Source organism: Lolium rigidum, chromosome 3 (genome assembly GCF_022539505.1).
Source record: "Lolium rigidum isolate FL_2022 chromosome 3, APGP_CSIRO_Lrig_0.1, whole genome shotgun sequence".
NCBI classification, from domain to species: domain Eukaryota; kingdom Viridiplantae; phylum Streptophyta; class Magnoliopsida; order Poales; family Poaceae; genus Lolium; species Lolium rigidum.
In genome coordinates, this window is record NC_061510.1 from 390,411,940 (window position 1) to 390,435,770 (window position 23,831).

Below are 23,831 nucleotides of genomic sequence, written 5' to 3' on the forward strand. Positions count from 1 at the left end.
GGATCCGGGTTCCTCATGGGCCTCCATGGATCCGGGTCACTCCTATGTCGGTGCGGATCCGGCCTGCTGATCCTGGGCTGGACTTCTTCCTTCATGATCAACAGCAACTGGGCCGCCCGATGGGCCACATGCCTCATCACCGTCTGTGGGCCACCCGGGCTTGCCGGATCTAGGCACTGTCGATGGTACACCTATGAAGTATACCCACAACAAAACCCTAGGCCGATTCCGGGCAGCAGCGGCGTCGTCGTCGTTCCCTTGTTGAAGGTGCTGCTTGGTATGCGGCGTCTCGGCGTGCTAGGAGCGTGGTGGTACTTCTTCGGAGGACGCAGCGGTTGCGGAGTCATCATCGTTTTCGTCAATCTGCCGGTGTCGGCATTAGTTTCTTTTCGTTTCTTTTTCTTGTCGTTTGGGCTTGCTTGTGCTGCAGCCCCAGCTGTTTCGTTGTATCGATTGGTTGCTATATTAATATAGCGGGGCGAAAGCCTATTTCGAGGAGGTGCCTTCCAGGCATTGTTTGAAGATATATATAAATAAGTACAAGGACCAAAGCAAATATTGGAGTTTTTTTTTGCCCTCATGGGTACAATAAACATTCGCACTGATACTATTACTTCCCAAGATATTAACAAAAAACAGGAGTGATCGTGATTTCCATGTGGCATTCTCTTGATCCTGCCAACTTAACACTGGTAGAAAAACAGGCTTCCGGGAAGCCCCATAAGTCGCGAAGGTAAAGGAACCGCGACTAATGGGGTCTTTAGTCGCGGTTCGTGTGGCGAACCGCGACCAAAGGCCTGGGCCCGTGGCGCACGGTGGCCAGCTGGTGCACGTGGGGGCTTTAGTCGCGGTTGGCCAGGCCAACCGCGACTAAAGGTGCTCGAAGGCCTTTAGTCGCGGTTGGCCATGCCAACCGGGACTAAAGCCCCTCCCTATATATACCCATCCAGCCATTTGGAGCCAACACTTAGCCATTTGGAGCCATTCTCTTCACAAACTTCACAAGTGAGTGTTAGGTTTGCTTTTGGTTCCTCTTATGCACATAAGGTGTTTGATGAAATGCCCCAAGAGCATGAAACAAACATGATATGAAGTGTTGGAGCCACACTTGAACTTTGTCATTTATTTTTTCCTCCTCGATCGCGGTTAGCAACTTGAACCTTTGATGTGTCGTCATTGATACAATATGCATGTGTGTGTAGTTCATTGTTTAATTTATATTGTTTGTAGCTAGTTAGTTTAACAAATGCATGATGGTTAATTATATATTTTATATTATAATAATGCAGATGAATCGGCAATGGATGTACGGTAACCGACTCTCCGACGAAGTTCAGTACGGGTTTGAAAGATTTCCTCGTAGTGGCTAATGCGAACAAGCAGGGGGTTTTGTTATCTGTCCATGTGTTAAGTGTAAGAATCGGAAGGGTTACTCTTCCTCAAGAGATGTTCACATGCACCTGCTTCGGCACGGTTTCATGCCAAGCTATAATTGTTGGACCAAGCATGGAGAAAGAGGGGTTATAATGGAAGAAGATGAAGAAGGGGATGATTTCATCGATGAAAGCTATCTTTCTCATTTTGGTGATACTTTCATGGAGGATACTGAAGGTGAAGGGGAAGGTGAAGGGGAAGGTGAAGAAGAGGATCCCGTTGATGATCTTGGTCGGACCATTGCTGATGCACGGAGACGCTCGCGAACCGAAAAGGAGAGGGAGAATTTGGATCGCATGTTAGAGGATCACGGGAAGGCGGCTGTACCCGGATGCGATGATGGTCCGAAAAGCTGGGCTGCACACTCGGATTTGCTTGAAATGGAAGGCACGAGCAGGTGTAGCTGACTCGGCATTTGAAAACTTGCTGAAAATGTTGAAGAATATGTTTCCAAAGAATAACGAGTTGCCCGCCGATACGTATGAAGCAAAGAAGGTTGTCTCGCCCTCTAGGTTTAGAGGTTCGAAGATACATGCATGCATCAACGATTGCATCCTCTACCGCGGTGAATACGAGAATTTGAATGAATGCCCGGTATGCACTGCATTGCGTTATAAGATCGAGGCGATGACCCCGGTGACGATGTTGAGGGCCGTAAACCCGAGAAGAGGGTTCCCGCCAAGGTGATGTGGTATGCTCCTATAATACCACGGTTGAAACGTCTGTTCGGGAACAAAGAGCATGCCAAGTTGTTGCGATGGCACAAAGAGGACCGTAAGTCGGACGGGGAGTTGAGACACCCCGCAGATGGAACGCAATGGAGAAAGATCGACAGAGAGTTCAAAGATTTTGCAGCCGACGCAAGGAACATAAGATTTGGTCTAAGTACGGATGGCATGAATCCTTTTGGCGAGCGGAGCTCCAGCCATAGCACTCGGCCCGTGACTCTATGCATCTACAACCTTCCTCCTTGGTTGTGCATGAAGCGGAAGTTCATTATGATGCCAGTGCTCATCCAAGGTCCGAAGCAACCCGGCAACGACATCGATGTGTACCTAAGGCCATTAGTTGATGAACTTTTACAGCTGTGGGGCAGACTCGGTGTCCGTGTGTGGGATGAGCACAAAGAAGAGGAATTTGACCTACGAGCGTTGCTTTTCGTAACCATCAACGATTGGCCTGCTCTTAGTAACCTTTCGGGACTCGTCAAATAAGGGATACAATGCATGCACGCACTGCTTACATGAGACCGAAAGTGTACATTTGCCAAATTGTAAGAAGAACGTGTACCTTGGGCATCGTCGATTTCTTCCGAAAGGTCATCCGAGTAAGAAAGAAAGGCAAGCATTACAACGGCAAGGCGGATCACCGGCCGAAGCTCGCGGAACACACTGGTGCTGAGGTATTTGATATGGTCAAGGATTTGAAAGTCATCTTTGGAAAGGGTCCTGGCGGACAATCAGTTCCGAAGGGAGCCGACGGGCACGTAGCCATGTGGAAGAAGAAATCTATATTCGGGAGCTAGAATATTGGAAAGTCCTAGAAGTCCGCTACGCAATCGATGTGATGCACGTTACGAAGAATATTTGCGTGAACATCCTAAGCTTCTTGGGCGTGTATGGGAAGTCAAATGATACAAAGGAAGCACGGCAGACCGAAGAAAGTTTGAAAGACCCCGATGACCGGCATCCGGAACGGTTTCAAGGTCGTGCCGGCTACGCTCGACCAAAGAAGAGAAGGTCATCTTTTTTGAATGCTCGAGCAGTATGAAGGTCCCGTCGAGATTCTCGTCCAATATAAAGGGAATAATAAACATGGCGGAGAAAAAGTTCCAAAACCCGAAGTCTCACGATCGCCACGTGATTATGACGCAATTGCTTCCGATTGCTTTGAGGGGCTCCTGCCGGAAAATGTTCGAGTAGCCATTGTGAAGCTATGTGCATTCCTCAATGCAATCTCTCGAAGGTAATCAATCCAGAAGTTCTACCACGGTTACGGAACGATGTGATCCAATGTCTTGTCGGTTTCGAGTTGGTGTTCCCGCCATCCTTCTTCAATATTATGACGCACCTCCTGGTTCACCTAGTCGATGAGATTTCCATTCTCGGTCTCGTATTTCTACACAATATGTTCCCCTTCGAGAGGTTCATGGGAGTATTAAAGAAATATGTTCGTAACCGTGCTAGGCCGAAAGGAAGCATCGCCAAGGGCTATGGAAATGAGGAGGTAATTGAGTTTTGTGTTGACTTTGTTCCCGACCTTAAGCCGATTGGTCTTCCTCAATCGCGGCACGAGGGGAGACTAAGTGGAAAAGGCACGATCGGAAGGAAATCAATGATATGTATGGACGGACATTCTCCGACCGAAGCACACCACACGCTTCGACCAATTCCAGCTTGGTGGCTCCGTACTTTGAGAAACACAAGAATATTTTACGCTCGGACAACCCCGGGAAGCTCGAATCCTGGATTAGGAAGGCCCACATGGAGACTTTCGGCAGTTGGTTGAGAAAACATTTAATGAGTGACAATAAGGTTGTAGATCAGTCTGTACATGTTGGCCAAGACACCATCTTCGACTATAACGACTTTCCAAGGGTACGAGATAAATGGGAATACATTTTACACGATCGCCCAAGATAAAAAGAGCACCAACCAAAACAGTGGTGTCCGCTTTGATGCAAGCAACCGAGAATGGGCAAAAGGTCACATATTATGGTTACATAGAGGAGATATGGGAACTTGACTATGGACCCTCCTTTAGGGTCCCTTTGTTTCGGTGCAAATGGTTCAAGCTAACAGGAGGTGGGGTAAAGGTGGACCAGCAATACGGAATGACAATGGTGGATTTCAACAATCTTGGTTATCGGGATTGATGAAGAAGGCGTCCCAAGTATGCTGGTTATCGGGATGCCAACGGGGATTCATCCGCTGCTCCGGCGTGAGGTCGAGGTAGTAGTGGTTCGTGATGGCCGCCCGGCGCGCAGTATCCTGAGGGACGGGAGGGACCGGCACGCCGCCGGCGCTTAGGCTCCAGGCCCGGCGAGGGACGCGGTAGCCCGGAGGGCAAGGATAGTTCGAGGCGCAAAGCTCCTCCACCTGCCGGTAGGTTAGAGTGGGTGCGGTGGAAGCCATGAGTGATGAGAGATTGTAGAGATGTGATAATGCTGGCCAAGCCGGGCTACCTATATATAGTGACAAATGGCGGGAAAAATGGGAGCGGGAAGACAGGAGGCGGGAAGAAAGAGGCGGGGAGAAAGTGGCGGGAAGAAATTGGCGGGAAAAAATTGGCGGGAAGAAAGAGGCCGGAAGAAATTGGCGGGAAACAATTGGCGGGAAGAAAGAGGCGGGAAGACAGGGAAGAAATGGCGGGAAGACGAGGAGGGAAGAGGGGGTCGGCGGAAAGAGGCGGGAAGAGGGGGCCAACGAACATTTGAATTGAATTAGTTTTATTTTTATGAATTTTTGATAATTTGAATTTTTAAAATTTTGAATTGAATTAGTTTTATTTTTCCGAATTTTTTGATATATTATTTGTTTTTTTAAGATTTTGAATTGAATTAGTTTTATTTTTATGAATTTTTTGATATATTATATGTATTTTAAACATTTTGAATTGAATTAGTTTTATTTTTCTGATTTTTTTGATATATTATTTGTATTTTTAAGATTTTGAATTGAATTAGTTTTATTTTTATGAATTTTTTGATATATTATATGTATTTTAAACATTTTGAATTGAATTAGTTTTATTTTTCTTAATTTTTTGATATATTATTTGTATTTTTAACATATTGAAATGAATTAGTTTTATTTTTCTGATTTTTTTGATATATAATTTGTATTTTAAACATTTTGAATTGAATTAGTTTTATTTTTCTTAATTTTTTGATATATTATTTGTATTTTTAACATATTGAAATGAATTAGTTTTATTTTTCTGATTTTTTGATATATAATTTGTATTTTTAATATTTTGAATTGAATTAGTTTTATTTTTCTGAATTTTTTGATATATTATTTGTATTTTATGATTTTAAAAAAGAAAAGTAATTTGAAAAAAGACCTTTAGTCACGGTGCCAACCGCGACTAAAGGTCTCTGCGCGCGGGAACGGGAAAAACCCGCCGAAATACCTTTTAGTCGCGGTTGGTCTGGCCAACCGCGACTAAAGGGTACCCTTTAGTCGCGGGTCGCCTCTCCAACCGCGACTAAAGGGGGGGTATTAATACTGGCGCCGAACCGCCGCGTCGAACACTTCGCCATTCTCGTCTTCATCGCGCGCCTGAGGAGGAGATCCGCCACGCCGGCCGCCTGGAGGATCCGCACGCCGACGTACACACGCCGCCGGAGCGCGCCACGCCGCCGTTCGTCTCCGCGCCGCCCTTCTCCGCCCTGCGCCCCTCCTCCTTCTCCGCCCTGCGACGACGTTCGTAGCCAGCCGCCGGCCTTCTCCGCGCGCGTGATGCTGGCCGGGGCCGCCGGCCGCCGCACGCCTGCGCCCCCTGCCTCGGCGCGCCCCTGCCCGGCCCGTTCGCCGGCGGCCATATGATGTGGCCGGCCGGGGGCGGCGGCGGCGCCGCCCGCGCGCGTGTATACAGAGAGAGGCGGCGCCGCCCCGTTCGACCGCGCGCGCGTGTATAACGAGAGAGGCGCGCCGCCCCGTTTTTTTCTTTTTTTTTATGTTATGTTTGTTATTTTTAATTTTAACTATACTTAACAAAAAAAACTTAAAATTTTGTAATTAACTATGACTTCAACTTAACAAAAAAACTTAAAATTTTGTAATTAACTATAACTTCATATATAAAAACTTAACAAAAACTTAAATTTTGTTAAGTTTTGGCCCGTCTTCACCGCGAGCCTCGACACGCGCCGTGACGCCGCCCGCCACCGCCGTTCCTTCGTCGTTGTCGCCGTTCCTTCGTCGTTGTCGCCGTGGTGTCGCCGCCGTACCGTCGCCAACGCCGTCAACGCCGTCAACGCTACCTCCATGAATAACGCCGCCGTACCGTCGCCAACTTAAAAAGAACTAAATTTTTGACTTAAAATTTTGTAAACTTGAAGGAGTGAGGGAGAAGGGGAACTTAATGTAACTAAAATTTTACTTAACAAAATTTAGACTTAATGTGTCCTCGGCACCGCCACCGCTCTCTCGGTCACCGCCACACCGGTCTCTCGGTCACGCGGTCACTGCGTCCCCCCTTCAATTCGCCACCGCCACCGGTCTCTCGGTCACGCGGTCACCGCGTCCCCCTTTCGCCACCGCCACCGGTCTCTCGGTCACGCGGTCACCGCGTCCCCCTCTCGCCTCCATCGTCGCCCTCTCTCTTTATATGTAGAAGAGATGTGATAATGCTGGCATATACACAATTAATTTGTTTTGACTACATGTTTTCAGGACTGACATATGGCGGACGATAGAGCTGACGCTTAGTCCAGAAGCTCGCTTCCGACCACTTCAGGAGGAACTAGCTGGATGGTTCGCGAGGGAAGTCATCGATCCTACAGGAAAACACTACGTAGAGGACGTAGAACTATACATGCATTAAATTATGTATGGAAACTTGTTCAAACTTGTATATGGTCATCCGATGATATTGAATATATATTGTATATTCCTCTTGAATTCTTTTTGGTTCTAATTTCAAATTTGTTTGAAATTGTACATTCATATGCATGCATGTATGTAGTACCGTAGAATATGTGAAACTCCTTCAAAATTACAAAAAGCACAAAAGAAATAAAACAATACAAATTAAACAGAAAACAGGTTTAGGGGGGGGCAGGTTTAGGGGGAGGGGGCCTAAAACCCTAAACTGCGGCGGCCTTTAGTCGCGGTCGGCCAGAAGAACCGCCACTAAAGGGCCTCCGCCCCGACGGTCGCCTGGCGCCCACGTGGACGGGCCTTTAGTCGCGGTTCGTAAGCGACCGCGACTAAAGGGGGGGGGGCTTTAGTCGCGCTACTTTGGTCGCGGTTGCGCAACCGCGACTAATGGCAGTTGCGAACCGCGACCAAAGGCCCTTTTTCCACCAGTGTAATTAAAATACTCTTACAGAAATGAATAAGGTAGTGGCTGGCAACAAATTGAATGTTTTATCATACGGGGTGTGCAACTTCTCATGCTTACAATAAAATACCCAGTAAATGTCAAATACACACATAATACCCAACAAGGTCTAGAAACAGGCACTCGTTATCTTAGAATATAGTATAGTATCTAGTACAAGGCCTAATTGTACAGTATATAGTATAGTATCTCTATAAGCATTCTGCATACACTTTCACCTCTGTTTTCTGCTTATGACGAGGAGCTTTCCAAGATAATGTTTCAGCAAAGTCCAAGTTAAGCTTTGTACATCATACAACCCCCAAACAAATCGTCATGTAAAAATGTAACTGGATACAGACCAGTTCATGAGATGGTATAAATGAGAGCACTAATGACTAACTTTACACCTCTATAACATACACGTATGCATAAACTTTCAATAAAAACAAAAGCCATAATTTGGAGCATAAAACAAGTAATCCACCTGCATCCTTTATTTGGAGCTTGCCTTTGCCTGACTTGCCGCGACAGACATGGAACGGAGTCGCCCAGCAATCTCTGTGAAGGCCGGGCGTTGTACCGGATCCGGGGCCCAGCATTGCTCCATTAGAGCAGGTCTAACAGACCCCTTAAAAGGGCCAAACCCGTATAATAACCGCCGAAATACGGGTTTCGCTTCTACCCGGCCGTCTAGCAGACCCCGTAAAAACGGCCCCCGCTCCGATTTTTGCTGTTTTCGATTACGGGGCGGGTCTTCACCCCTTACTTGTACGGGGCGGGAGGCTGAATACAGGGCCAACCCCCCACTCGTGGCGCGCTGAACTTTCAGAAAATCGCGACGGTTGGAGCAGCTAGGCGCGTGTGCAGCCGATGGCGCCGGAGCCGGCACGGGCGGGGAGCGCGCGAGGCGCGGCGCGGTGCGAGCGGCAGCTGCGGCCAAGCCGGAGATGCAGGGCGCGCGGGCGTGGTCAACGCGGACGGAGCGAGTGGCGGGCGGGCGGGAGCGTGGTCGACGAGGAAGGAGCGAGTGGCAGGCGGGGCCGGGCGCGGGCGTGGTCGGGGCGGGCGGGCGTGGGCGTGGTCGGGGCGGGCGGGCGCGGGCATGGTCGGGGCGGGCGTGGTCGTGGTCGGCGCGTGGTCAGGTGGACGGAGCCGTGGCGGGCGGGCGGGGACGGGTGGCGCGGCCGTGGTCGGGGCGGGCGGGGGCGGGCGGGCGGACGGGGGCGGCCGGCCCATGGCCGGTGGCGGCGGGCAGGGGCGGCGGCCGGCCGGGGCGGGCTGGGGCAGGGGTTGGCTGGAGGTGGAAGAAGGAGAGTAGGAAGAAGAGGAAAAAAAGAAAATTGGCATATTCTAGGAATATACCCTTTTACAGTTTAGAGATACGGGGTCTGCTAGCTCGGACGAGTTTTCGGCCGATCAAAATCGAATACAGGGCCCTCTACTCGTGTTATACGGGGTAGAAATTTAAGGGGTCTGTTAGACATGCTCTTAGTCTTCTCCACTCCGGGTCACATGAGGCTGGCACATGCGGCCTCAATGTGTCGTTTACGATCCCCTCTGCAACATGAGTTTCAAGAGCCCCATATCACATATAACAATGAAGGAGAAATATAAATACAAGAACGAAAAAAATGCATGGTCCTGAAAAGGAATCGAATTCGCATAAGAACAGTTAAAGATAAGCACGAGATTTTTCCAGCAAAAAAAAGATAAGCACGAGATTTATATGGTCCAAAAGGGCACCAAATTTAACTGTCAGATAATAATATCATGAAATAAGGAGGAAACCAAATTTAGCACCACGTGCCCACAGATTTAATTAAAACCTAACATGTGACAGGCTATATATCACTTTATTTTGCCTTCCGTCACCGCTTTGTTCAAATTGATTAACCTAGCGGTGTTACTTTGGACCAATAGAAGAGAAAGGAAATGAAACAAAGGAAAAGAAAAACATTTCAACTTAGAGCAAACTGCTTGCAAAATGCTGTGGGGGATCAATTACATACCTATAATTGCACCATAATGCATATTGGCATATGGTTCTTCTCCAGTGAGGATTTCCCACATGACAATGCCAAAGGAAAATACATCAACATGTATCCGTGGCAGCAATACGAGTCAGTCCTAAATCTAACTTCTTACATAGAACTGAAACGAATTTTATATTAATGCCATAAAATTAAGAGGGATAAATCGTTTGAAACATCAAGACTTGCCAAATAAGTACACAAAAAATTATTACCTTCTCAGACACCTTATTGCTTCCCCCGTTGAGTAATTCCGGGACCATCCATGGGAGGGTCCCCCTTACACCACCTGAAACCAGGGTGTTTCTTTTAATTTTGGATAACCCAAAATCACCAACCTGAACTGTCTACTGGTTTGGACAACTCAGGCACGCGCTCGAGAGGTTCACCTGGTGGCTTGGCGAGTGGTGGTCGAGGCCGTGGAAGGGAGGCATTTGCTGAATCCAGTAGATTCGTGACTGGGAAGTTTCAGCGACGTGGCGGGGCCGTGGTCGCTCCACTCATGGTCGTGGGAGGGACCGATCTGATAGCGGGCACTGATCGTGAGCCTTCTATGGCAGGGAACAAAAGGAGGGCTACTAAGAGTGAGAAACAGAAACCACTAAGGATTGATGAGTCTGTTCTTGATGATTCCAATGCTTTGGTGTTAGTGGGCAAAGATGGGACATGACAACCTTCTGAGGAGGATGCTCTGAGCTCGGATTCTAACAAGAAACATCGTACAACAACTGGATGGGCTGATCAGGTGGAGACTGTTGTCCAGTCCCGCCAGACGCAATGAGTCTTTTGGCTTGGAACTGTCGCGGGCTAGGGTCGGACGCGACAGTGGGGGAGCTTCGATACTTGTTAAAGAAGCATAGACCTGCCTTACTTTTTTTTGTCGGAGACGAAAATGTGGGACACGAAAGTAAAGAGCTTAATGTGGACACTTGGCTATACGGGACCTTATGCAGTTAGTTGCGACAGCCGTAGTGGCGGTCTTGCGCTATTTTGGAAACACCCATATACAGCGTCAATCCGTGGTTTCAATCAACATTGTATTGATGTGGTGATGAAGCCGGAAGATGCTGATGCGTGGCGTGCGACCTTTGTTTATGGGGAAAGCAGGCGTGAGCTTCGCCATGTCTTTTGGGATCTTCTTTGCCGGTTAAAACGAGCATGGAATGGCCCGTGGGTTTGTTGTGGTGATTTTAATGAGGTTATTTCTCAAGATGAACACTTTGGTTTGAAGGACAGATCACATGCTAAGATGGAGCTGTTTAGAAGTTGTCCTGAGGATTGTAATATGAAGGATATGGGTTTTTCGGGTCCTAAATTCACATGGAAAAATCGTCAAGATGCACAATGCAATATCCGAGTTCGGCTTGACAGAGCGGTGGTCAATGAGGAATTTGCTTCTAGATTTGGGGAGTGTCATGTAGAGAATTTGATCACTACGTCGTCTGATCATTATGCGATTTGGTTGTGGTTTGATTCAGCTTCAGATAAGCAGTACAACACTCTTGTTCAGCATGGTTTCAGATATGAGGCAGTGTGGAGACGGGCCGAAAGTTATTCTGAAACAGTAGAGCAATTGTGGCGGGCCAGGTCTTCTGGGCCGGCCTCTCTTCATTCCACATGGACCGCTTTGAAACATACTGCAGTTTCCCTCCAAATGTGGAGCCGGGATACCTTTTGAAATGTGGCCCGGAAGATTAGGAGATCGGAGAAGCAACTGCGACATCTCCGTTCTTCCTCTTCGATGATAGTCGAATCTATTGCTCGGGAGAAGGAGCTAGAGAGCCAGCTTTGTGAAATTTTTGAGAGAGAAGAGATCATGGCGAGGCAAAGATCGAGGGTGGAGTGGTTAAAGGAGGGTGACAGGAACTCGGCCTTCTTTCACACTCGTGCTACTGCTCGGAAAAATACTAATCAGATTGATGTTATTGTTAGAGAAGATGGCTCCAAGCTCCTTTCTCAGACAAGGAAATTGAAGAAGTGGTCAAGCATTTACCAAATGATAAGTCTCCTGGACCTGATGGTTTTAATAATGAATTTGTCAAAAATTGTTGGTCCATCATTGCTGCTGATGTCAAAAAGTTTATTGGTGACTTCCATTCTGGGAACATTAATTTGGAGAGTATCAATTCTTCCTTCATTACTCTGGTCCCAAAAATTCAGAAAACCCAAGCATTCCTGGGGATTTCAGGCCCATATCTCTTTTGAATTGTGTCCTCAAAATCATCACAAAATTACTGGCTAATAGACTGCAAGATATTATCCTCACCTTAGTCCACAAAAATCAGTATGGGTTCCTAAAGAAAAGGTCTATACAAGACTGTCTTGGATGGGCTTTTGAATACCTTTTCCAATGCCATCAGTCAAGAGAAGAGATTTTAATTATAAAGCTAGATTTTGAGAAAGCTTTTGATAAGATTGAACACACAACAATTATCCAAATCCTTAAGGCAAAGGGTTTTGGGGAGAAGTGGATAAAATGGATATCAATGATCCTTAGTACTGGTACTTCTGATGTCATGTTGAATGGTGTAACTGGTAAGAAATTCTATTGCAAAAGAGGAGTTAGGTAGTGATACGTCCAAAACGTATCTACTTTCCCGAACACTTTTGCTATTGTTTTGCCTCTAATTTGTGTATTTTGGATACAACTAACACGGACTAACGCTGTTTTCAGCAGAATTGCTCTGGTGTCTCGTTTTTGTGCAGAAATCCAACTTTCAGGAAAATCCCCGGAATTAATGCCCAAGGGCTTATTTTTCCAGAAGATTCACGGAGCCAGAAGGACAAGCCAGGGGGGGCCCACGGCCCCCACACCATGGGCCGGCGCGGCCTAGGAGGGGGGCGCCGCCCTATGGTGAGGCCCCCTCGGCCAGCCTCCGACGCCCCCTTTTCGACTACTTAACGTCTTCGACCTAAAAACGCACGGGGGTTAGACGAAATCGCCAGAAGACATCCAGAACACCGCCGCTATCGCGAAACTCCGTCTCGGGACCAGAAACTCCGTTCTGGCACTCCGCCGGGACGGGGAATTGGAGGAGATCATCGCCATCATCACCACCGAAGCCTCTCCATCGACCAGCCATGTTTCCCCCATCCATGTGTGAGTAATTCCCCCGCTGTAGGCTGAAGGGGATGGTAGGGATTGGATGAGATTGGTCATGTAATAGCATAAGATTGTTAGGGCATAGTGCCTAGTGTCCGTAATTGGTACTTTTATGATATTGTTGCAACTTGTTATGCTTAATGCTTGTCACTAGGGCCCGAGTGCCATGATCTCAGATCTGAACATATTATTGTTTCATGATGATATTGATTGTTTTATGATCTTACATGCAAGTTGTATACACGTATTGTTGTCCGGAACCCGAGGCCCCAAAGTGACAGAAATTGGGACAACCGAAGGGGATGGCGGTGATATGAGGATCACATGTGTTCACGGAGTGTTAATGCTTTGCTCCGGTGCTCTATTAAAAGGAGTACCTTAATTTCCAGTAGATTCCCTAGAGGCCCGGCTGCCACCGGCTGGTAGGACAAAAGATGTTGTGCAAGTTTCTCATTGCGAGCACGTACGACTAAATATGGAACACATGCCTATTGATTGATTAGTACTTGGATACCGTTTTATTATTATCCGCAAATGCCCTACCTTGATTGTTACATGAGTTTCTCTCATCCATGCAACGCCCGTTCATCCATCCATGTGCCTACGAGTATTTTAATCCTCGTTGTTTACTATAATCACTACTGCTTGTCTTTGTTACACTGCTGGCGATATTTCACTACACGCTATCGCTATAAAACTGGTACTCTCGATAAACTCTTGCGAGCAAGTCTGTTTCCAGGTGCAGCTGAATTGACAACTCCGCTGTTAAGGCTTACAAATATTCTTTGGCTCCCCTTGTGTAGAATCAATAAATTGGGTTTTACTTCCCTCGAAGAATATTTTCTGGCGCCGTTGCCGGGGAGCATAGCTTTATTTGGAAGTTCACTTGGATTGATATTGTTCGCTGCAAATTCTCCATCATGGGTAAACCTCGCGATACTAAAGTCGGCATATTACCATCCACTACAAGAAAAGGTACAACTCCGAGTACCTCTGTCGCTCTTGATTCACCATCCGTGATAGATAAACTTGTTTCACCACCACAAGCTTCACATGCTGGTACTTCTGCTAGATCTGAAAGTTCCTCTTATAATTTTGATGATGCTTCTGTGGTGCTTGATAATGATGGTTCGTTAGAATCTTTTCTAGATGCTACAATTGCTAGGTCTAGACAAATTGAAAATACTGAAACTCCTAATGAAAATGCTGCTACACCTGTTAATTCAACTGAGTCTGTTGAATACTCTAGTGATGATCTTGATGAAGATTATGTAGAACTTGATGATGATTTTATTGATAAATGCAATGCTACTACGAGATGCAAGTAATATTAAAAAGCTTCTTGCACAACGTCTTTGTTAGATATAAACTGTCTCCTGATCCTAAATTTGCCACATCTTCTATAAACATTAAGTATAAGGATTATGATTTTTCTCTTGATTTATCTCATATATCTATTGTTGAGAAAACACCTTTTTGTGGTACTGAAAAAGAAAGTGCTGTAGAACACATGAATGAGCTGTCTACTCTGAGTAGCTTGTTTTCTGATGATATCAAGAAGCGTACCTATTTCGTTGCTAACTTTTTTACTTTCTCATTAAAGGATGATGCTAAAACTTGGTATAATAGTTTGCCTCCTGATTCTATTGATAGTCCAAGAGATTTGCTTGATGTTTTGTTTCGGAAATACTTTCCTGCTAGTGCTCAACATATTGCTTTGCAGAGAATTTATAATTTTGACTAGGAAGATGGAGAGAAATTGCCTGAAGCTTGGGCGAGATTTTGCTCTCTTATCAGAGCTCGGCCTGGACATGATCTGGAAAAGCATGATTTACTTGATATATTTTATAGTTGACTAACCATTGAGTCTAGGGCATACCTGGATAGTTGTGCTGGTTGTGTTTTCACGAAAAGAACTCAGCACGTACGTCGAAGAATTATTGGCTAGAATAGGCCGGAATCATGATGATTGGGCTACACCTGAACCAACCCCGACACCAATATTGAAGAAGAGGGGTATGATTAAATTAAATGATCAAGATATGAGGGAAGCCAAGAAATCTCATAAAGAGAAGGGTATTAAATCCGAAGACGTGAAGAATTTACCTCCCATAGAAGATTTATGCAAGATTACTCCCCCTTCATCCATGATTGAGGTACACTCTCATGAACGCTTTACTAGGGAAGATATTCCGTATTCAAAACCTCCTGCTCAATGCTTAGATGAGTTTGATAATTATATTGTTAAGCAAAATAATTTTAATATGAGAGTAGAGAATCATTTAATGGAAAATTCTCGAGCTATTAGTGAGTTGCATGGTATTGTGGAGAGAACCTCCAATGATGTTAAGATGCTTGTTAAACATTTTCATATGGTTCAAACTCAAATTGATCAAATCACTAAAGTGCAAAATGACTTGTTAAAAAATAATTCTAAAGAAAAACATGCTTATGAAGTAACAACTAGAGGCGGTGTTTCTACCCAGGATCCTCTATATCCTGAAGGGCATCCCAAAAGAGTTGAACAAGATTCTCAACGAACCGAAACTAGTGCTCCTTCTAAGAAAAAGAAAAAGAAACATAAAACTCGTTGTAGAATCCTCTGAGCCTGTTAATGATCCTAATAGTATTTCTATTTCTGATGCTGAAACTGAAAGTGGTAATGAACATGATAAAGATAATGATAAGAATGATGCTTCTGATAAAGAAGAGGTTGGAGAAGAACCTGAAAAGCATGCGGAAAATAAAAAAGTATACTAAAGAAGATTTTATTGCTAAGAAACATGGTAATGAAAGGGAACCTTGGGTTCAAAAGCAAATGCCTTTTCCTGCTAAGAAACTAAAATCAAAGGAAGAAGAACACTATAATAAATTTTGTGATTGGATGAAACCTTTATTCCCGCAAATCCCTTTGACTGATGCTATTAAATTGCCTCCTTATTCAAAGTATATGAAAGATATTGTCTCTAACAAAAGGAAAATTCCTAATGAGGAGATTTCCACTATGTTTGCTAATTACTCTTTCAATGGCAAAGTTCCAAAGAAGCTGGGCGACCCAGGTATACCGACTATTCCTTGTTCCATCAAGAATAATTATGTTAGAACTGCTCTATGTGATTTGGGAGCACGTGTTAGTGTTATGCCTTTCTCTCTTTATAAGAGACTTTATTTAGATAAGTTGATACCGATCGATATATCTTTGCAAATGGCTGATAAATCTACTGCTATTCCTGTTGGTATATGTGAGGATGTTCCTGTTCAAGTTACTAATAATTGCTTAATATTAACCGATTTTGTTGTGTTGGAAATGCCTCGAAGATGATAATATGTCTATTATTCTTGGGAGACCTTTTCTTAACACCGCAGGGGCTGTTATTGATTGCAATAAAGGAAAAGTTACTTTCAATGTCGATGACAAGGAGCATACCGTTTATTTTCCCAAGAGGATTGATAAAGTATGTGGAGTTAATACAATTTCTAATGTGAGAACTATCAAAGTGGGAACTATTGATTGTCCTATATATGAGCCTAAGCAAGGATATCAAAATATTATGATTGGATCCATATCAATTCAATACAAGGTAATATGATTGATTTGAGGTTTATTTCTTCTTATGTCATGTAAAATTTATTTGGTGGCAAGACTTGATCAACCTTGTTAACAAATACATTTTATATGCATAGAAGAGCTAAACAACATTTCTTTCTCCCTCCACTTGCTTTACTTGTTGTAGCACCACTTGATTTGCAAAATGCTTTAGTTGTTTAGAGGTTTGAAAATCTTTCTCTGCCCTGTAATAATAATGTTGACACCCAGAAATATGTGTTTTTCAAAGTTTTCAAAAATTCACAAAAATTATACCGTAGGTCTTATTTTTCGAAGAGGCATCTGGGAGCACATGGGGATGACCAGTGGGGCACCCCAGGGCTGCACCCCACCAGCCGGCGCGGCCAAGGAGGGGGGCGCGCCACCCTGTGGTGTGGGCCCCTCCTTGCCCCACTACTTCATCTCTTCCTCCCATCTTACTCTCTCTCCCGAAAAAACTCGTACTCACTTTCTCTCACTCGCGTTTCTGCTCAAGAGCTCAAGATTTCTCAATCTCTTTGCTCAGCCCAGATTTCTGTCTGAAATTTGGTACATTTGCTCTCCGGTATGTGACTCCTTCGATTATCCAAATAGAATTTCGTTTGGTTGAGTATATCTTGAATATTTTGCTGCTGTAGGTAACATGTTTAGTGAGCTTGCATTCTTGTTCTAAGTGGTAAAAACTAGTTTTAATGCATGTTTAGTACTCTAGCAAGTTCCTATAGTAGTTTCCCTCAAATTGTATGTCACCAAATCAAATTTTATAATGTTCGTTGAAAAATTTCAGAAAAGGAAGATGGATAACTATAACTTTGGAGAAGTGTTTGAAAGAGAGACGACAAGCATGGGGAGGCCCTCAAGGTCATCCACTCGGATTAGACGATCCTATAATGAGGATGTCATCGCACCGAGCTCAAGTCGAAGAGGACAATGGAGTCCCTAACGCTTCATCTTTTCCATGTTATAACTTTTTGAGTAATACATGGTTGCTGGATGATTTCTTGGTCCTCGTCGGTAATGTGGGCTTAACAGCCTACATGGAGGACGAGAGGGATCAATACTACATGCTTACTAAAATCTTTGTTGAGAGCTTTCAGTTCAACAACAAGCACTATCAACCATCAGTTGCATTCAGGATCTATGGTAATCCTATCACTATGAAGTTGAAGGATTTTTGTACTGCATTGGATATTGCCTCGTAGGTACAGCAAAAGAAGATCGAGAGCAATCCCAAGGCTTTGCTGGAGCTCTATCGAGGAGTCACCAATGATGATTGTCGCACCATTCAGCGCGGCAAGATAAGAAACATTCAACTCCCTGCCATTAAATATTTCGCTTATTATCTTGCTACTAGCATTCTTGGTAGGGAGAACACTAGCAATATTTCTAGTTATAATCTTGCTTTCTTAGTTGCTACACTTACTGGAGAGACACCTTATCATCTTGGTGCTCTTGTTGCTCGCCGTCTGTCTAACAAGGGGCCTATTTTTGGAGGAATTGTTGCCTCACGCATGTTAGCATATAATCTTCCTCTTGACCCTACTGATGTGAAATTAACTCCTATAAGGCTTGATATTGCTGCTATGAAGAGTCATCAATTTGTTACAACCGACTCTAGTTTAGATAATATTGTCTATAGAATGTTGTTTGCTTACGGAGATGAGAGGGAAATCCCTTTGCCGCAGCCAGATTTGTTCAGTATTCACAGGAAACCGTGGTCGCGCTCTTAGGAGGAGGTGGATGAGCAGCTGAGGATACATGGGTTCCACCAGCAGCATGACTCCAAGCACGCCGAGCCCTCCCACGACTACACCGTCACGTATCCTGGTGCTTCTTCCAAGCACATACCCGCAACAGGATCCATCTTCGTCGTACTACGGAGGTGCTACTTCATGGGCACCATGGGATTGATCTCCACTTAGGCCAAAAGCCTAACCTTGGGGGGAGGTATACCGGCATCACTCATTTTTTGCATATTATAGTTGTTGGATACTTGTACATACTTTTTTAGCTTCTTAAAGTGGTTTTCTAATATGAGGGAGATGATATTTGGGGAAGTGCTGATTGAAAACAGATTCTGGACTGATACCAAAAACATTCTCAAAAACAGCCAGAACGTTATTTTGCGAAGCCAATTTTTGTGCATGTTCCCCGAGTTATTATCTAACTTTCATTAGTTGAACACTTTTCGAGCTGAGCAACGTGGAAGAATTTCTTAAAAACCGATTCATCGTATCGTTGTCAAGTTTGACAAAATTCTGCTGCTTTGTGTTTATGTGACTCTTTTAGTTTTCATTTTCTTGTTTTTGCTTTGTTTCTTTCTTAAAACACAAAAAGACCAAAAATATTTCTGTTGTTTCTCTTTACCATTTGCTTATTTTGGTTTCTTGCTTTTATTTTGCTTTATTCGTTATCGTTGGTTTGCTATAAGAAAATCCAAAAAGATTTTGCTTTGTTTGCTTGTTTCCTTTTGCTCTTGTTTCCAATTCGAAAACACCAAAAATATTTGTTGTTCTTCTTTGGTTTTGTAAAGTTCATTATGGAGTTCAGAGGTCTTCGGTGGCGGGAGCTTGGTTTTCATTTCATATTATTCAAGCTACACAAGTGAAAGGCAATAATGACGATCTACGACAATTCGACTGTGGTGAGAGGCTGGTATGAACTCTATTTGTTTTCATTTTTGTACATATACTCATCCATGTGACCATGCTTAGTTGGTTCATGTGAGGTATATGTCATTTAAGAAAGTATAGTAGTTCATGATCTCTCATGCTTAGCTCCAATTTGTTAATATGAGTACCATATCATAAATATTTGTTTGTATTGTTTTATTCATAGATAGGTATGACATTGTGGTATCCTCCTCTGAATAATTCACTTGAATCAACTAGGAACATGCTCACGCATGCATATGACTAAACAAAATCAATTAAGCCTCGATGATTTACTTTACCTCAGAGTTCTTGTATCACTTTTATGCCTCCGTTAATTTATTTTGTCGCAAGCATGATTATGACAAGTCATCGCTCTCTTGATTGTCGCTTCCCAGTCTATTGCTAGCCTTCACTTGTACTGAGGGGGAACGCTGCTCGTGCTTCCAAACCCCTGAAAACCAAGTTATTCCAGAGTGTCCACCATAAATACCTATGCATGGCATTTCAAACCATTCCAAGTAAATTCTCATGAGCTACCTTTAAACCTTTAAAATATTTCTCAATTTGTGTTAATGTTTTATAGCTCATGAGTAAGTATGTGGTGTTTATCTTTCAATCTTGTCATTTACTCCTGACAGACTTTCATTAATGGACTAGTGGCACATCCGCTTATCCAATAATTTTGCAAAAAGAGCTGGCAACGGGGTTCCCAGCCCCAATTAATCAACTTTCATTAATAATTCTCTTCACATGTTTTGCCCTGATTTATCAATAAGCAACTTAAATTGCAAATAGACACTCCTCCATGGTATGTGATTGATGGAAGGCACCCGAGGATTCGGTTAGCCATGGCTTGTGTAAGCAAAGGTTGGGGGAGTGTCATCCATAATAAAACTAAAGTACGTGTGTAAACAAAAGAGAAGAGGGATGATTTACCTTGCTTGGTAGAGATATCAGTCCTTCATGGGAGCCGCTCTTGAAAGTCTGGTTGACGAGGTAGTTAGAGTACCCACTATCATTCGTTGACAACAACAAACACCTCTCAAAATAATTTTACTCCTGTTTTACAAATGAAAAGCTCTAGCACATGTTAATCCCTGCTTCCTCTCGCGAAGGGTCAATCTTTTACTTTTACATTGTGTCTCCATCCTTTCTTTGAGCACCTTCTTGAGAGCGCAACTGTCATTCTTAGTATAATATGCTTGTCCCAAAATGTGATTAACTGTGGTATAACTTTGATGCTTTTATCTTTGATAATCTCTACTTACAGTCTTCCCATAAACTTCAAAGGTCCCAAGCATTTATGTTTTGCTGTACAAATACGGGCAAGCGAGATACCACTTTATCATATCCTTTTATGAACATTGCAATCCTGCTGATATACATGGTTCATGATGCTTATTGTTAATTTGTTGGTACCTTTTCCATGATTGACATAGCTATTAGATGATTTTATTTGCATGTATCTTATTATGAATTGCTTAAGTACTTGCCATATCATGAGAATATTTACATCATATGAACAAATGTGTTCGTGAAAGTTCTTTGATCGCACTCAGTTGTTAATCGAATTGCTTGAGGACAAGCAATAAGCTAAGCTTGGGGGAGTTGATACGTCCAAAACGTATCTACTTTCCCGAACACTTTTGCTATTGTTTTGCCTCTAATTTGTGTATTTTGGATACAACTAACACGGACTAACGCTGTTTTCAGCGAATTGCTCGGTGTCTCGTTTTTGTGCGGAAATCCAACTTTCAGGAAAATCCCCGGAATTAATGCCCAAGGGCTTATTTTTCCGGAAGATTCACGGAGCCAGAAGGACAAGCCAGGGGGGCCCACGGCCCCCAGACCATGGGTCGGCGCGGCCTAGGAGGGGGGCGCGCCGCCCTATGGTGAGGCCCCCTCGGCCAGCCTCCGACGCCCCCTTTTCGACTACATAACGTCTTCGACCTAAAAACGCACGGGGGGTTAGACGAAATCGCCAGAAGACATCCAGAACACCGCCACCATCGCGAAACTCCGTCTTGGGACCAGAAACTCCGTTCTGGCACTCCGCCGGGACGGGGAATTGGAGGAGATCATCGCCATCATCACCACCGACGCCTCTCCATCGACCAGCCATGTTTCCCCCATCCATGTGTGAGTAATTCCCCCGCTGTAGGCTGAAGGGGATGGTAGGGATTGGATGAGATTGGTCATGTAATAGCATAAGATTGTTAGGGCATAGTGCCTAGTGTCCGTAATTGGTACTTTTATGATATTGTTGCAACTTGTTATGCTTAATGCTTGTCACTAGGGCCCGAGTGCCATGATCTCAGATCTGAACATGTTATTGTTTCATGATTATATTGATTGTTTTATGATATTACCTGCAAGTTGTATACACGTATTGTTGTCCGGAACCCGAGGCCCCAAAGTGACAGAAATTGGGACAACCGAAGGGGAAGCCGGTGATATGAGGATCACATGTGTTCACGGAGTGTTAATGCTTTGCTCCGGTGCTCTATTAAAAGGAGTACCTTAATTTCCAGTAGATTCCCTAGAGGCCCGGCTGCCACCGGCTGGTAGGACAAAAGATGTTGTGCAAGTTTCTCATTGCGAGCACGTACGACTAAATATGGTACACATGCCTATTGATTGATTAGTACTTGGATACCGTTTTATTATTATCTGCAAATGCCCTACCTTGATTGTTACATGAGTTTCTCTCATCCATGCAACGCCCGTTCATCCATCCATGTGCCTACAGTATTTTAATCCTGTTGTTTACTATAATCACTACTGCTGTCTTTGTTACACTGCTGCTGATATTTCACTACTGCTACTGCTATAAAACTGGTACTAAATAAACTCTTGCGAGCAAGTCTGTTTCCAGGTGCAACTGAATTGACAACTCCGCTGTTAAGGCTTACAAATATTCTTTGGCTCCACTTGTGTCGAATCAATAAATTGGGCTTTACTTCTCTCGAAGACTGTTGCGATCCCCTATACTTGTGGGTTATCAGGTAGGGTGACCCTTTGTCTCCTATGCTCAGTCTGTCCTCAACAAAGCTATGGGTCGGAATCTTCTTTCAAGACCAATTCCCTGCCCACCATGTCCTGACTTCCCAGTGATCCAATATGCGAATGATACACTTATTGTGATGAAGGAAGATGCAACACAATTACTATGCTTGAAAGCTATCTTGCACTCTTTTGCTTCCTCCACTGGCCTTAAAGTTAATTACCAGAAATCTAGCATGATGCAAATTAATATGTCACCAGAAAGATTGGCTCACATTGCTGCAACACTAAACTGTAAAATTGGAAGTCTTCCTTTCACTTACTTGGGTCTCCCACTGAGCATCACAAAACCTTCTCTGGAATACTTCCTTCCAATAGTACAAAGAGTTCAGACAAGGCTGGGTGGAATTGCAGATTTTCTGAACTATGGAGACAAACTTCAAATGGTCAAATCTGTTTTAGCTTCTCTGCCTATTTTCTTCATGTGTTGTATGGATGTTCCTGTGACAATAAAGGATCAGGTGATTAAATACATGAGACATTATCTTTGGAGAAAGAAAATTGCAGATGTGCAAGCAAAGGGTAATGCCTTAGTTTCATGGAAAAAATGCGAGGTCCAAGGACCAGGGAGGTTTGGGAGTACTCAATTTGGATGTCCAAAAAAAATCTTTGCTGCTGAAAAATTTGGATAAATTCTATAACAATCTTGACATTCCTTGGGTAAACCTTATCAGAGATACATACTATGATGAAGATAGGCCTCCTGGTATTAAGATGGAAGGCTCTTTTTGGTGGAAAGCACACTTGAAGCTCATTGACACATATAAAGCTATGGTAAGATGTAATTTGGGTAATGGCAAATCTGTTTTATTCTGGACTGACCTCTGCGGGGATTCATGTCTACACCATAAATTTCCACATATGCTCTCTTTTGCCAAAATAACTGATGTCTCTGTTAGCAAAGTTCTCCACATGGATTTCCTCCAAGATCTGTTTCATCTGCCTCTCTCTCAACAGGCATATGCTTAATTTGAACAGTTGGAGATCTTTTGTAAACTACAGCCTACAAATTTTTGATTGGTGTGCAGCATACACCAAAATTCTTCACATGGCTTTGGGAATCTTCTTGCCAGCCAAACACAAGTTCTTTTTCTGGTTACTTTTACATGATACGCTAAATACAAGGAACCTCCTCAAGAGAAAAATTGCACTCTGCCATCTTTTAGCTGTGCCACTTTGCAATGCAACCAAGAAGAAACCCTGGTACATTTATTCTGGAGTTGCCCCTTTGCACAACAATGTTGGGCTTTCGTTTGTCCTCAAGTCACAAATCAGCAATCAGTCCTAGAGGCTTTTTATGACATCAAGGATACTCTTAAATTACCTTTTGTAGTTGAGATCATCATGCTGGCAGCCTGGGGCATTTGGATAATCAGGAACAGGAAAATCTTTGAAGATCAAAATCCTTCTATATCTGCTTGGAAGATAGTTTTCAAACAAGAACTGCATTTGCTGTCTTACAAAATGAAAAATAAATGGGATGCTTCTTTCAAAATCTGGCTGCAGAACTTGTCATAGTTTCATGGACTAGTCTAGTTTAGTTTAGTTTCTTCTCTTTCTTTCTTTTTCTTTTTTTAGACCTCTGTACAAACTGTAAAGTTCTTTTATTTACATTATTAATAAAAATCGCAGTGGGGATTTTCCCCACTGTTTCACCTTCAAAAAAAGATGGCTCCAAGTGTGAGGATCAGAAAGAGATTAGATCAATGACATACAACTTCTGTGAGCAACTTTTTATGTCAGAACTGAATTATGTCATGGAACCGGTTTTGGATGCAATTCCTGTTAAATTGGACAGCCAAATGAATGAGAGTCTGTGTGCTCCTTACTCCAATGTAGAGATCTGATATGTCTAAGACGTATCGATAATTTCTTATGTTCCATGCCACATTATTGATGATATCTACATG

General features: G+C 43.8%; 1 protein-coding gene across 1 annotated transcript in view; it reads left to right on the top strand.

Annotated features, from left to right (window-relative positions):
- Positions 1-645, top strand: part of LOC124697645 (probable glutamate carboxypeptidase VP8) — a 1,365-nt gene extending 720 nt beyond the window's left edge. The window contains exon 2 of the mRNA XM_047230202.1: positions 640-645. Within this exon, the coding sequence (XP_047086158.1) occupies positions 640-645 (6 nt within the window). The remainder of the gene's footprint in view (positions 1-639) is intronic.
- Positions 646-23,831: the final 23,186 nt, after the last annotated feature.